The sequence below is a fragment of the Podarcis bocagei genome (assembly GCF_964188305.1).
Source record: "Podarcis bocagei genome assembly, chromosome: W".
NCBI lineage: Eukaryota > Metazoa > Chordata > Lepidosauria > Squamata > Lacertidae > Podarcis > Podarcis bocagei.
This window is the reverse complement of record NC_138131.1, coordinates 89,808,254-89,823,149: the sequence shown is the minus strand read 5'-3', so window position 1 is coordinate 89,823,149 and position 14,896 is coordinate 89,808,254. Positions and strand designations below refer to the sequence as shown.

General features: G+C 50.2%; 1 protein-coding gene and 1 long non-coding RNA gene across 5 annotated transcripts in view; one reads left to right on the top strand and one right to left on the bottom strand.

Annotated features, from left to right (window-relative positions):
* LOC308577961 (receptor-type tyrosine-protein phosphatase epsilon-like) overlaps nt 1–14,896 on the top strand; it is a 32,333-nt gene that overhangs the window by 15,112 nt on the left and 2,325 nt on the right. For both annotated transcript variants that reach the window (XM_081178294.1, XM_081178293.1), the window contains exons 6-11: nt 1,937–2,030; nt 2,264–2,340; nt 3,732–3,866; nt 12,975–13,100; nt 13,368–13,519; nt 14,525–14,660. In XM_081178294.1, coding sequence (XP_081034420.1) covers nt 1,937–2,030; nt 2,264–2,340; nt 3,732–3,866; nt 12,975–13,100; nt 13,368–13,519; nt 14,525–14,660 — 720 coding nt within the window. The remainder of the gene's footprint in view (nt 1–1,936; nt 2,031–2,263; nt 2,341–3,731; nt 3,867–12,974; nt 13,101–13,367; nt 13,520–14,524; nt 14,661–14,896) is intronic.
* The window catches only part of LOC308577963, a 28,975-nt gene continuing 17,975 nt past the window's right edge, over nt 3,897–14,896 (bottom strand). For all 3 annotated transcript variants that reach the window (XR_014003790.1, XR_014003791.1, XR_014003792.1), the window contains exons 3-4: nt 13,126–13,173; nt 3,897–3,971 (exon numbers count right to left, since the gene is read on the bottom strand). This is a non-coding gene — a long non-coding RNA (uncharacterized lncRNA). The remainder of the gene's footprint in view (nt 3,972–13,125; nt 13,174–14,896) is intronic.

Genomic DNA, 14,896 nt, shown 5'->3' with positions numbered 1-14,896 from the left:
TACGTCGGCTCTAAAGTTGGGATACTGTTGCAGGTTCCCATCGAAGTGAGAGACCAGCCCGCCTGTCCGTCTCGCCAACCCGATTCCCTCCTGCCGGGGTGTCTGCTTTGTCAGCACGTCTAACCTGACCTGGAGATCCCTGCAGGCGGCAGCTGCCTCCTCCTCTCTCTTCCTGGATGCGAGAACCTCGGCGTTCAGTTGTGCCACTGCTTTTCTGAGGTCCTCTATCTGCTGCTCAGCCGTCATGTCGTCTGCCGTTCGTGAGCTCGCTAGTAGGCACCTGTTTCTCTCCCCTCCTCGAGGCTGTAGATGCCCACAATGGAGAGACGGAGCTTACTGTCAGAGCTGCTTGAAGATCCTAGCTCACAGAGGATCACGCTAGCCAGCGATCATTAAGTAAAAGTCTTTATTGAATTACAGTTTCCATTCTCACGCTGCTGCGCGCAAACTCTACGTCTAGTAGCTAGATCGCCGAAGCTCCGTCTGAGTCTCCGCCCCGTGAGCACCAGCTTAATATCCTAGCCTTGCTCCACCTTTTCCGCCTCACTGTCCTCCTCTGGGTCCCTCTACCCCCCGGGGCCTCCTCCTTCCGGGATTCTTCTGACGCTGACCCGGACCCTCCTGCCTCCTTGCGCCGGGCTTTAGGACCTGGTTCCCTTTCGGGGCTGCTTACTGCGCCGCCTTCCTCTGCATTTGAACTTGGCGCGCGCGCCCAACCTTCCACCTTCCTCTTAACCGTTTCTTCGCTCCCCGATGGAGGTGTGGCCACTCCTGACTCATGCCCTCCCTCCTGTGGTGAGCTGCCAGCGCTTCCCCCCTGGCTCCCTTCCTCTTCCCTGCTTCCTGGCGGTGACGCAGGTCCCGATTTCCAGCTGCTCCCCCCTGAGTCCCTTCTGGCTCTATCTTCCTGGGGTGCCCCCCTTGCCCTGGCCACTGGTGCTCCTTTCTGTGAATCCTCTGATTCACTGGAAAGACTAGGAGATCTCGGGTCGTCGTCATCACTCATCTTTTCTTCTGCCTCCTCCCCTTCGCTCTCTGTTTCCTCCCTTGCCCGTGCCTCTGCTCCTAAACCCCTGACAATAGCATATTTAAAAAAAATAAAAAACCACAGAAAAATCATAATAACAGTCTCTCCACATATAAAAAGCCATAGAATATTTAATGGCCAAAGGCTTGGGTTAAAGAGGAATGTTTTTGCCTGGTACCTAAAGACATGTAACGATGGCACCAAGCAAGCCTCTCTGGGGAGAGCTTTTCACAAATGGGGAGCCACCACAAAAAAGGCCTGTTCTCATGTTGTGAGCCTCTGAACCTTTTGGGGAGGGGAGGGACAAAGAAAAGGCCCTCCAAACACAGGGGCTGGGTAGGTCCATATAGGGAGAGGCGGTCCTTAAGGTCCTGAGGTCCTGAGCCGCTTAAGGCTTCATAGGTCAGCACCAACATTTTAAAATGGGCCTAGAAACCAATTGGCAGCAAGTGCTGTTGGGCAAGGATTAGCGCTATATGCTCAGCTTGTCTTGCCCCAGTGAGAACTTGGCAACTGAATTTTACATCAGCTGAAGTTTCCAAACTGTCTTCAGAGGCAGCCCCATGTATAACACATTGCAGTAATCTAACCTAGAAACAAGTAATACATACAAGCTACTAGAAATTGAACTGTACATATCACTCTTTCTAGCTACATACCTTGCCTGCAGAAAACAAAAGCAGTGTGTCTTAGTTTCCAGGTTTTAAAAAATTGCTTTCCATATAGGTGTAACATAAAAGAACACAGGTGAAGGTTTATGTGGTTTGGGATCAGGTGAATCAACTAGAAATCTCTAAAAGGAACAGAATATCATGAAATTTTGATGTGTACCTGTTAGCCATTTTTGGTATTCTGTGTTTTTATACAGTAATCTACAAAGTCCTAGCCCAATTTCTCTTTTTGCTGTAGAAATTAACAAATGTTCGAATAATGAAAGAAAACATGAGAACTGGTAATCTGCCCGCAAATATGAAGAAAGCCAGAGTTATCCAAATCATCCCATGTAAGATACTAATTTTCCTCTTTGTAAAAACCGAAATACTTGTATTTATCCAAATTAGTAGTGTACGGTTATGTTACACATTCAACAGCAGGTGGCACTGCTAGGCTGAAGTACAAAGATATATCGTAAACTTGATTCTACGAAAGCCTGAAGCTTCATATCTTTATTGTATTATTGACTATAAAATGCTAAGTATTCTAAGAAACCTAATATGTGGTGTTTTTGTATTTTAGATGACTTTAACAGAGTGATTCTTTCAATGAAAAGAGGTCAGGAGTATACGGATTATATCAATGCTTCCTTCATAGACGTAAGTGTTTCTGTGTATGTGGAATATGTGTAGTACTGATTTTTACAAGTCTTTTCAGCAGTCAACTTTGTTTTCGACTAGCAGGCAACATGGTTGCACATGTGCCTTTATCATTACCACATGAGCTATATTGAAGAGTAACTTGAGAATTTTCAAAAAGAATCAAATTATCAACATCATAAAAAGTATGGCTTTGCACTTAAAATGTCAACAGAGAGAGACAAACCTCCCTGCTCTCCTTGTTCCTTAAGAGAAAACAGAAATTGAGGTCCCCACCTGCAGCGAAGCATTTTCTAGCTATCAAATAAGAATTTTCCTCTTCTCCACTTCTTCCAAATACAGTTCAGCTGCCTGAACAGTATTTACTCCTTCATGGTCTCAGTCGTAGGGTTCATCTCTATATACACACTGCCATCTTTTTTCTCTTGACCCTTAGATTTTTATTTTATTTTCTAATACTTTAATACAGTCCTCAAGGGAAGCTTAATAAGTCAGTTAATGAACCCGGTTAAATTCCCACAGTCTTTCCAGTGCCACCTAATTACATTTTCAGACACCTGGTGGATTGTCCATTGGCTTTTTCTCTCTTGTGGTGTGTGTGTGTGTGTGTGTGTGTGTGTGTGTGTGTGTGCGTGCGCCTACAGGGCTTGCATGAAAGTCTGTCTCGCAGGAGGTGGGTGGTGAGAAGCACCTGGCTCCCTCTCTCACTCTGAAGGACCCCATTTGCCCGTTCTCAGAGGCCTCACAGAAGTCTCACATGGGTGGCAGCAGTAAACACAACCATGCAAGGCTTCTTCAGGGCTGACTTGGCAGCCAGGGGGCCAGGTGGAGTATCAGTTCATCATGCCCACATGAGGCAGCCACCTGAGATTATTGCCTGAATTCAGATCATGAATGGCAGCTGGTGTGGTGTAGGGGTTAGAGCAGGGGTAGGCGACCTGAGGCCTGTGGGCCAGATGTGACCCAATTGCCTTCTCAATCCGGCCTGCGGACGGTCCAGGAATCAGCATGTTTTTAGTAGAATGTGTTCTTTTATTTAAAATGCATCTCTGGGTTATTTGTGGGGCATAGGAATTCGTTCATGATTGCAATGCAATGCAATGCAATGCAATGCAATGCAATGCAATGCAATGCAATGCAATGCAATGCAATATAAATCTTGTGTTTTTCTATTCCTGAACTGGTTTCCCTCTTCTTCCATTGTATGTAAGGGACTAACTACAGTTTTCTGGATTTGTGGCTCATTCTGGAGCTTTCTGAAAAGAATAGTTTGTTCTAATATTTCTGATATTTCTAGTTAGTCTAGAATCACTTTTAGGTTGCCTGGAGTTAAAAAATTGAAATCACCGAGGCATCAGGTAATCGTTGCATGTATTTTTTTTACTGTGAAGGGCTATCGCCAGAAGGATTACTTCATTGCAACACAAGGACCTCTTCCTCACACTGTGGAAGACTTCTGGCGAATGGTGTGGGAATGGAAATGCCACACAATTGTAATGCTCACCGAAGTTCTCGAAAGGGAGCAGGTATGACCACTTTGCCCAATTTAAAAAAAAAACAAACATATATTTTTATGAATAGCGTAAAGTGTGATGAGGAAATGAAATTTTTCTTCAGGACATTCCAACCCACTAAAAAAAAAAAAAGAAAGATAATTAATAATAATAATAATAATAATAATAAATTTTATTTGTATCCCGCCCTCCCCAGCCAAGCCGGGCTCAGGGCGGCTAACAACAATCAAATAAACAATCAAATAATAACACATTCTAAAAATATTTCATTAAAAAATTAGTTAAAATCAAGTTGATGGCAACCGATTAAACAAAATTCTGTGCAGGTTGCCAGAGGAGGGGGTCAGGCTGCGCCCTGACCAAAGGCCTGGCGGAACAACTCTGTCTTGCAGGCCCTGCGGAAAGATGTCAGGTCCCGCAGGGCCCTAGTCTCTTGTGACAGAGCGTTCCACCAGGTTGGAGCTGCAGCCGAGAAGGCCCTGGTTCTAGTTGAGGCCAGCCTAACCTCTCTGAGGCCTGGGACCTTGAGGGTGTTCTTATTTGCAGACCGTAGGTTTCTCTGTGGGGCATACCAGGAGAGGCGGTCCCGTAGGTACGAGGGTCCTAGGCCGTATAGGGCTTTAAAGGTTAAAACCAGCACCTTAAACCTGATCCTGTACTCCACCGGGAGCCAGTGCAGCTGGTATAGTACTGGATGAATGTGATCTCGCAGCGAAGACCCCGTAAGGAATCTCGCCGCGGCATTCTGCACCCGCTGGAGTTTCTGGGTCAGTCTCAAGGGCAGCCCCACGTAGAGCGAGTTACAATAATCCAGTCTGGAGGTGACCGTCGCATGGATCACAGTGGCTAGGTCAGGGCGAGAGAGATAAGGGGCCAACTGCTTAGCTTGGCGGAGATGGAAAAATGCCGCCTTTGTTATAGCTGTAATCTGCGCCTCCATAGAGAGGGAGGTATCGAAGATTACACCCAAACTCTTAACGGACGGTGCTGGCACTAATTGCACCCTCGCAAGAGATGGGAGTTGCCCCCTCGATCCCATATCGTCCCGCCCCAGCCAGAGGACCTCTGTCTTCGAAGGATTTAACTTCAACCGGCTCCCACGTAACCATCCAGCCACAGCTTCCAGACATCTGGTCAGTGTGTCTGGGGCCGAGTTAGGATGGCCATCCATCAACAGATAGAGTTGGGTGTCATCAGCATACTGATGGCAACCCAGCCCAAAACTCCGGACAAGCTGGGCGAGGGGGCGCATAAAGATGTTAAAAAGCATTGGGGAGAGAATCGCACCCTGAGGCACTCCACACACCAAGGAGTGACGCGATGACAATTCCCCCCCAAGCGCCACCCTCTGTCCCCGATCAGAGAGAAACGAGCGCAGCCATTGAAGGACTGTGCCCTGGATCCCCACGTCGGCAAGGCGGTGGTCCAGGAGTTCGTGATCGACCATGTCAAAGGCTGCTGACAGATCTAGAAGAATCAGCAGCCCCGACCCGCCTCGATCCAGCTGTCTGCGGAGATCATCTGTTAGGGCGACCAGAGCCGTCTCGGTCCCATGGCCAGCACGGAAGCCGGACTGGAATGGATCCAAAGCAGATGTTTCATCCAGGAACCTACCAGGAACCTATAATTAGCCTATAAATAGCCACAAATATGCTTCATACCACCAAATCTTAGCAAAGCCCAGCTGTGTTTAGCTGCAGAGTGCTGTGCAGACTGGGGACTTTGTGATGTCACTGTAGTGTTTTGCTGTTCTTATTCCTCACCCCACTTTTTTAAAAAAATGCTTTGCTCTTGAAAAAAGATTTCCAGGCTAGGAATGAGACATGTAGTAGCATGGTTTCTGATGCACACAGCTTCACGCGAATTGTACCTAACCTGGCTTGATGATCCTCAGTACTGAAAATTCAGACAAAAATTGTCACAATTCTAGGGAAAGTTACATATAATCAAGTCAATTGGGAAATCAATGGGAATTAAGTGTGCTCAACTGAGTGCTAAGATGTCAGTGGAGCTTAATAGTGCTTACTTAACGTCCTCTGGACTGCACTGCGTGTCAGCAGTTGCATGGTGTCAAGAAGTCTGCATGTTTGGTGCAGCATCAAACTACATTTCTTAACTTAAGGTGAGCTATAATGGGTTTTACAGTTATATCCATTTCAAGCGTTGCTGAAATCATTGTTAAGTCATTACAAAAGCAACTTGTGTTGTCATATGATTCGTGAAAGTTTTTAATGTGTCTTTCTAACTTTTCCCCTTTTTAAAAACTTTTCATTTGTCTCCCAAAGTACAGAAGTATTGCATGTCAAACATATGCTTGTGTGACATCAATTTCACATAGAAAACAGGCATCAACTAAAACATGGAGAATGTAGAACTTCCTGTATTTTTCTTCTTCTGTTCAGTACTCAGATACAGGGGCATTAAATAGTTATTCTATATAATATTGTCAGAGCTGCTTGAAGATCCTAGCTCACAGAGGATCACGCTAGCCAGCGATCATTAAGTAAAAGTCTTTATTGAATTACAGTTTCCATTCTCACGCTGCTGCGCGCAAACTCTACGTCTAGTAGCTAGATCGGCGAAGCTCCGTCTGAGTCTCCGCCCCGTGTGCACCAACTTAATATCCTAGCCTTGCTCCACCTTTTCCGCCTGACTGTCCTCCTCTGGGTCCCTCTACCCCCCGGGGCTTCTTCCTTCCGGGATTCTTCTGACGCTGACCCGGACCCTCCTGCCTCCTTGCGCCGGGCTTTAGGACCTGGTTCCCTTTCGGGGCTGCTTACTGCGCCACCTTCCTCTGCATTTGAACTTGGCGCGCGCGCCCAACCTTCCACTTTCCTCTTAACCGTTTCTTCGCTCCCCGATGGAGGTGTGGCCACTCCTGACTCATGCCCTCCCTCCTGTGGTGAGCTGCCAGCGCTTCCCCCCTGGCTCCCTTCCTCTTCCCTGCTTCCTGGCGGTGACGCTGGTCCCGATTTCCAGCTGCTCCCCCCTGAGTCCCCTCTGGCTCTATCTTCCTGGGGTGCCCCCCTTGCCCTGGCCACTGGTGCTCCTTTCTGTGAATCCTCTGATTCACTAGAAAGACTAGGAGATCTCGGGTCGTCGTCATCACTCATCTTTTCTTCTGCCTCCTCCCCTTCGCTCTCTGTTTCCTCCCTTGCCCGTGCCTCTGCTCCTAAACCCCTGACATCCATCCCCCCCTCGAAGCCCCCCATTCCCCCCTCCCCTCCTTCCGGTGCTGGAGCTGGGGGCTGCTGTTGCAAAGGGACGAACGTCGGATATCGGTCGCTTCCCGTGGCGGGCCTCCATCTGAACTCTCCCGGGTCTTCCTCCCTGCTCTCGTCGACGACGGTCACCTCCGCTTCCATCTCTGTGCCGCCGTGCTCGAAACCCGGGTCGTCCCCGAAAATGTCCATGTCCGTCTCTCCCTCCCTTCCTCCTGGCGGCGTTGCTCGTCCTGAGCATTCCAGCCACTTTCTGCGGAACTGCTCCTCTGGCCTATCGTCCCACCAATACGAGGGTTCTGAGGCGGATCCCGAGGGTGACCCCTCCGGGGAACGGACGTCTCGTGTCGGTTCCTCGTCCGAGTCGAACCCCCGGAACGTGCTGGCCGAAAGCGTGGGCGTGAAAAGCCAGTCGTCGAAAAAGTCTGCTGGCATAGGTCTATGTGGGAAGAGGGCATGAAACTCGTCTTTGAGCAGAGGTTCGTCTAGGGCGTAGCCCGGCACCCAGCTGTTCGCACTGGCCGGGGTGCCCTCCTTGGCGAGAAAGTATTCTACCCCCTCTTCCCCCCATCTGGAGTCCAAAATCTCCGTGACTTCGTTGATGCGCTCCTTCTGTGCCACTCCCGCGTGCCCTGTTCTGTCTCTGGCCGGACTCGGCGCCGTTCCGGGTTCCTGGAACCTGTGCGGTGCCTTGTAGGGAGTGAGCACCGATCTGTGGAATACCGGATGCATTCTGGAACCCTCCGGAAGTGCCAGTCTGAAAGCTACCGGGTTGACCTGCTCTTCGACTTGGTAGGGCCCCAGTTGTTTATGCCCTAGTTTCTTCTTGGCCAACGACCTGGCCGGCACTGCGTGGGCTGCTAACCAAACCCAGTCTCCCACGTGGAGCTCTTCTCCAACCCTTCTGTGCTTGTCTGCTTGTACCTTGTATGCGTGCTTGGCCAGCTCCAGGTGGCGCCTCAGCTGATCGTGGACTTCCTGCAGCTCCGACGCGAACGCATCTGCTGTCTGCGGCTCCCCCTCCCCCATTCTTTCCAGTCCCGGGAAGGTTCTGGGGTGCCTCCCGTTGTTGGCGAAGAACGGCGTGACCCCCGTGGACACGTGCTTCGTGTTGTTGTAGGCGAACTCGGCAAGCGGCAGGTAATCCACCCACGTCGCAGGCTGTTGATTTGCATAACATCTCAGGTACTGCTGCATGATGGCATTGACCCGCTCCGCTTGCCCGTTGGTCTGCGGGTGTCTCGCCGACGCCAGGTTGATCTTGACGTTCAGGAAGCCCATCAGCTTCTGCCAGAAATTCGAGATGAACTGCCGCCCCCGGTCGGACAGAATAGACCGTGGCAGACCGTGAACCTTGAACACGTGGTCTATGAACAGTTTGGCGGTTTGCTCCGCCGTGGCCACCTTAGCACACGGAATGAAATGCGCCATCTTGGAAAACAGGTCCACCACCACCAGCACTGCCGTCTTGCCCCTTGAGCTGGGCAGATCCGTGACAAAGTCCAGGGCCACCCTTTCCCAAGGTTCGACCGGAGTTTGCAGCGGTTCCAACAGTCCGGCCGGCGGTTTGTGCACCGGTTTGGCCCTCTGGCAGGTGTCACACCTCGCCACGTAGTCTGCGACCTCCCCTCTCATTCCAGGCCACCAGAAATCCCTGGCTACTAATTCCACCGTCTTCTCCTTGCCAAAGTGCCCGGCCGTGGGCGCGTCGTGCAGCTGCTGCAGCACCTTGGCTCGAAGTTCGTCTCCCGGCACGTAGATGGCCCCTTTACGGATGAGCAATCCATCTCTTAGCTGGAAACCGTCGGCCGCTGCCTTGCCCCTTTGCACCTCTGCCATCTTTGCTTGTGCGAAGGAGTCCCCCTGCAACGCTCGTCGCACCGCCTCTAGGTCCACGGTCGCCGCGGCGCACGCCCACACTGTCGGTGCGAAGATGTGCATGGCTGCCGCTGGCGTTGCGTCCTCCAGATACTGTGGCTTACGGGAGAGAGCGTCTGCCATGATGTTGGTGTCCCCCGGGACATACTCTATTCGGAAGTCGAAGTTCGCAAAGAACTCAGCCCAACGTATCTGCCTCTGGTTCAGGAACTGTGCCGTGCGCCAGTGCTCTAGATTCTTGTGGTCCGTGCAAACCTGCACCGTGTGCTTGGCGCCGATCAGAAAGTGCCTCCACGCCTTGAACGCTGCGTGAATGGCCAGCAACTCCCTGTCCCAGATGGTGTAGTTCTGCTCGGACTTGCTGAGCTTCCTGGAGTAAAACGCTCCCGGTCGCCACACCCCCTGCGGGTCTTTCTGCAGCAGGACCGCCCCCACGGCTCTGTCCGAAGCGTCTGTCTCCACCCTCATCGGCTTGCTGGGGTTGACATGAAGCAGCTGCTCTTCCGACGCGAAGAGACGCTTGAGTGCCTGAAAGGACTGCTCCGCCTGCTCTGTCCAAATGAACTTCTTTTTCTTGGAGCTAAGCGTGTCAGTGATGGCCGCCGTCTGCATCGCGAAGCCCTTGATAAACTTGCGATAGAAGTTCGCAAAGCCGACAAACCGTTGGACCTCCTTCCGGTTGCGCGGGCTATTCCAATCCAACACCGCTCGAACCTTGGCGCTGTCCATGGCGAGCCCCTTGTCAGACAGCTTGTAGCCCAGAAAATCCACCTCCGGCACGTCAAATTGGCACTTCTCCAGCTTGGCGTAGAGCCTATGTTGCTTTAGCCTGCTCAGCACTTCCTTGACGTGTTTGTCATGCTCCTGCTGCGACTCCGAAAAGATCAGGATGTCATCTAAGAAACAGACGCACGTCTTGTAGAGAAGTCCCGCCAACACGTGATGCATAAATGCTTGAAAAACGTGGGAGCCATTTTGCAATCCAAAAGGCATAACTCTATATTCGTAGGTCCCCAGTGGCGTGAACATGGCTGTCTTCCACTCATCACCCTCCCGCATGCGAATGAGGTTGTACGCCCCCCGCAGGTCCAACTTGGTGAACACTCTGCCCTTCCGTACCTTTGCGAGGAGGTCGTCAATTCGGGGCATGGGGAAGTCCGATGGCCTAGTCACACTGTTCAAAATCCTGTAATCCACTACGAGTCTCTTTTGGGGCGTGTCCCGCTTCTTAACAAAGAATACGGGACTGCCCCCCACTGCCTTGGACTCCCGGATGAAGCCGCGCTGCAAATTATGATCAATGAACTCCTTGAGTTCTTGCAGTTCGTCCTCTGACATGGAATACAGTCTCCCTTTAGGCAGCGCCGCCCCCGGCAGCAGGTCAATTTTGCAGTCATATGGTCTGTGAGGGGGTAGCCTGTCTGCCTCCTTCTCGCAGAAAACTTCCAAAAATTCAGCGTACTTGTGGGGAATCGCTTGCAGCGTGCCTAGCAGCAGCTGTGACTCCTCTTCCTCTCCTTCCTGCCTGGGCACGATGCAGTGTTCAGCACAAAAGGAAGAGCCGAAGGTCAGCTGCCTCTGGTACCAAGCCATCGTTGGGCTGTGCTTGTCCAGCCAACTCATGCCCAATACAACGGGCGTGTCAGATAGTTGAGTGACGTTGAAGCTGATGATTTCTCTGTGATTCCCAAGTCGCATCACCATTGGTGGCGTCTGCTTCACCACTTGCCCCCCGAGCAGCTCCCTGCCATCCACCGTGACAACCTGCAGGGGCAGTGTGGCCGGCAGCAACTGCACAGCGTGCCTGTCGACAAAGTCCTGCCCTATAAAGTCCGCATTGCTGCCTGAGTCAATGGTGATTGGCACGTCTATGGTGATTCCATTGGGCAGCTGGAGAGATGCTGTGAGCCTCACTACTGGTTTGGGCGGGAGGGGGTTCACGGGCTGTAAAATCTCTGGGGACTGCGTCACTAACACGTCTGGCTGGGCCCCAGGGCCTCTTCCTCCAGCCAGACTGCTTCGTTTCCCTGCTGTGTTCCTCCTTGCTGCGTTGCTGCAGTCACCATTGCTGAGGCTGCAGTGAGCTTGTGGGGCCTCTGGGGACACTCTTTTGCCATATGCCCTGGTTCCTCACAGACGTAACACTTCCTGTTCCCTCTAGGAGGCTTCGCTTTCACTGCTGCCGGTGCTAGGGCTCTGGTTGCTGACTGAGCCCTTGCACCTCCAACCTCCATAGGTTCGGCTCCTCCTCCTGGCGGAGGCGTGGATTGCGCCCGCGCTGCTTCTCTGGGAAGGAAGGAGGGGCCCCCGGCTGGTTCGCGCCCTCCACGCCCTTCGTCCTTGCTCCACGGACGTCCTTCCAGCCTCACCCCCACTGCCAGTGCCCTCTGAACGACCTCCTGGGTGGTTCGGGGTCTCTCCCCCCTCGCGATCTCATCTTTAATCGAGTTGTGCAGCCCCTCCCAAAAGAGGTCTCTTACAGGCGCCGAATCTCTGTCCCATTCCAGGGCACTGACCAAGGCGAAAAAGTGGGCATGATACTGCCTGACGCTGGCCCTCCCTTGTCTCAGCCCATGCACCTCCTTCCGTGCAAGATCCACGTCAATACTTGATAAAAAGCACCCATCCATCGCTTTAATAAAGGCATCCGCATTCTGGAGCGCCGGATCATTATCTCTCCATAAATTGCGTAGCCATGCTTTCGCATCCCCATGCAGATGGGACATGATGAACCCCACTCTCTCTTGTTCATCTCTAAAGTCTTTATGCAGCAGTTGCAGTGCGCACAGTACGTCGGCTCTAAAGTTGGGATACTGTTGCAGGTTCCCATCGAAGTGAGAGACTAGCCCGCCTGTCCGTCTCGCCAACCCAATTCCCTCCTGCCGGGGTGTCTGCTTTGTCAGCACGTCTAACCTGACCTGGAGATCCCTGCAGGCGGCAGCTGCCTCCTCCTCTCTCTTCCTGGATGCGAGAACCTCGGCGTTCAGTTGTGCCACTGCTTTTCTGAGGTCCTCTATCTGCTGCTCAGCCGTCATGTCGTCTGCCGTTCGTGAGCTCGCTAGTAGGCACCTGTTTCTCTCCCCTCCTCGAGGCTGTAGATGCCCACAATGGAGTGACGGAGCTTACTGTCAGAGCTGCTTGAAGATCCTAGCTCACAGAGGATCACGCTAGCCAGCGATCATTAAGTAAAAGTCTTTATTGAATTACAGTTTCCATTCTCATGCTGCTGCGCGCAAACTCTACGTCTAGTAGCTAGATCGGCGAAGCTCCGTCTGAGTCTCCGCCCCGTGTGCACCAACTTAATATCCTAGCCTTGCTCCACCTTTTCCGCCTGACTGTCCTCCTCTGGGTCCCTCTACCCCCCGGGGCTTCTTCCTTCCGGGATTCTTCTGACGCTGACCCGGACCCTCCTGCCTCCTTGCGCCGGGCTTTAGGACCTGGTTCCCTTTCGGGGCTGCTTACTGCGCCACCTTCCTCTGCATTTGAACTTGGCGCGCGCGCCCAACCTTCCACTTTCCTCTTAACCGTTTCTTCGCTCCCCGATGGAGGTGTGGCCACTCCTGACTCATGCCCTCCCTCCTGTGGTGAGCTGCCAGCGCTTCCCCCCTGGCTCCCTTCCTCTTCCCTGCTTCCTGGCGGTGACGCTGGTCCCGATTTCCAGCTGCTCCCCCCTGAGTCCCCTCTGGCTCTATCTTCCTGGGGTGCCCCCCTTGCCCTGGCCACTGGTGCTCCTTTCTGTGAATCCTCTGATTCACTAGAAAGACTAGGAGATCTCGGGTCGTCGTCATCACTCATCTTTTCTTCTGCCTCCTCCCCTTCGCTCTCTGTTTCCTCCCTTGCCCGTGCCTCTGCTCCTAAACCCCTGACAAATATGTAATGTGCGATTGGAGGGAGGGGAAGGAGACAGGAACTAGTTCTTACTAATGTTTTTGAGGAACCAGTGCTGTATCTGCATGAATATATTTCAACCAAGAAGTTCTGGAGGCAGCATTCATTCCCTTTTCTTCCCTCAATGTTACAGGAAAAATGTTTTCAATACTGGCCATCAGAGGGATCTGTTACTTATGGAGAGATTACCATCGAGATAAAGATTGACTCACTGGCTGATGCCATAAGCGTCAGGGACTTCCTGATTATGCACAATCAGGTATTAATGATAACATTTTAAATACGTCTGTGTCCGCTGTGGTTTTCTGAACTTCAGGGTTGCTTAAAGCCAACTGAAATGTAAATTTAGCTCAATTTAGATTACTCGTTAAAATCCTCTTACCTTATATAAATCACATGATTAAGTTACATTGACCATATATGAAAAGGTTCCTATAGATAAGAAGGTATGTAGCTGGCTTCCAGTGTTCCGTTCCACTCTTGAAGCTGCATTGAATTTGTGGTTTTCTTGCTTTTGAATGACCAGGAGAAGCTGGGCAGACTTGTCCGACAGTTTCATTTTCATGGATGGCCTGAAATTGGAATTCCTGCTGAAGGGAAGGGAATGATTGACCTCATTGCAGCTGTCCAAAAGCAGCAACAGCAGACAGGAAACCATCCCATTACAGTGCACTGCAGGTAAATAGTTTTGTATTTTATTTTGCTCTATACTCCTTTGCTTGTTTGTAAGTTTGCAATATTTCTATTCTGCCCATCAATATTTCCATGACAAATATTTACAAAAATGTAAAAATATATTTACAATTTTTTTTAAAAAGACAATAATTTTCTATAAAAAACATACACATTTACCAATCTAGTAGCCTTGAAACGATTTTCTGTACTCTGGGAGTTTAAGAGGGAATGGACAACTATGACAAGATACTCAGTTATCAGAAATGGGGCATTTGTCAGCAAAGCTTTAATTTCACTTTCCTAGAGTGATAAAGTGATATTAAATAAAGTGATATTACACAAAGTGATCAGCAATGGGGAACCTCTTGGCCATGGACCTAATTAGGTCTGCCTGGCTTCTGAATTTGGGCTGCAAGACCATTTTGGGCAAACTACACTCACCTACCAGTCACCTATTGTCATAAGATGTCAGCTACGGAGATCTGCTTTTGTTGGATAAACTGTGTTCATGATTTTGAAGCCCAATTTCTTATTAGCTAGAACTATAATTCATACATTACGTTAGCTTCAGTGTGTAATGCACAGCAGTCAGTCACATAGTGATAGTCAGGCTCTGGCTGCTGAGACAAGGATGTTTCTAAGAGTTTCCAGAAGTGCTAGGAACTATGTTTATATATTGGTAGTTTAGAAACAGCATGATGTAAACATTTATGCACATAAAGTGATTGCAAGATTAAGGTTGGGTGGTTGAAAAATTTAGACGTGAGTTTATATTTCAAGAAAGTTTTCCTTGGCTAGTAGAACTAAATTCCGTTATCTGCATGAAAATGTTTATATTAAGCAAATTGGCATAATTTATTCTGCTTCTGCCAGTCCTTGGAAAGAACAATGAGGCAATGCAGGGATTCTTCTAAGTAGCAGGGAATCAATTCAGGGTGTATTTTCACTGTATTGAATATGGATTTGGTAATATAACCTGTTAAAGAAAAAAAAGTATATGTATTATAGTGCTGGAGCTGGAAGAACAGGTACATTCATTGCACTCAGCAATATTCTGGAGCGAGTCAAAGCTGAGGGTCTCTTAGATGTATTTCAAGCTGTGAAGAGTTTACGACTGCAAAGACCACATATGGTGCAAACACTGGTATGTTGTTTTAACCACAAAAATATTTGTCAAAAGGATAATAGGATGTTGGTATTTGAGCAAAGTGTCACAACACAGGACTTGGGTGTTCACAAATACATGTCGTGCCAATGCTTAGTCATGTTGCAAAGCCACACCACAACAACTTTTGAAACTGCTGAATAGCCTCTGCACAGTGCTATAGGGTATCTTGGATTTTGGGGGGCGGGGGAGAGGAGTGTACAGCTGGTCCTCTG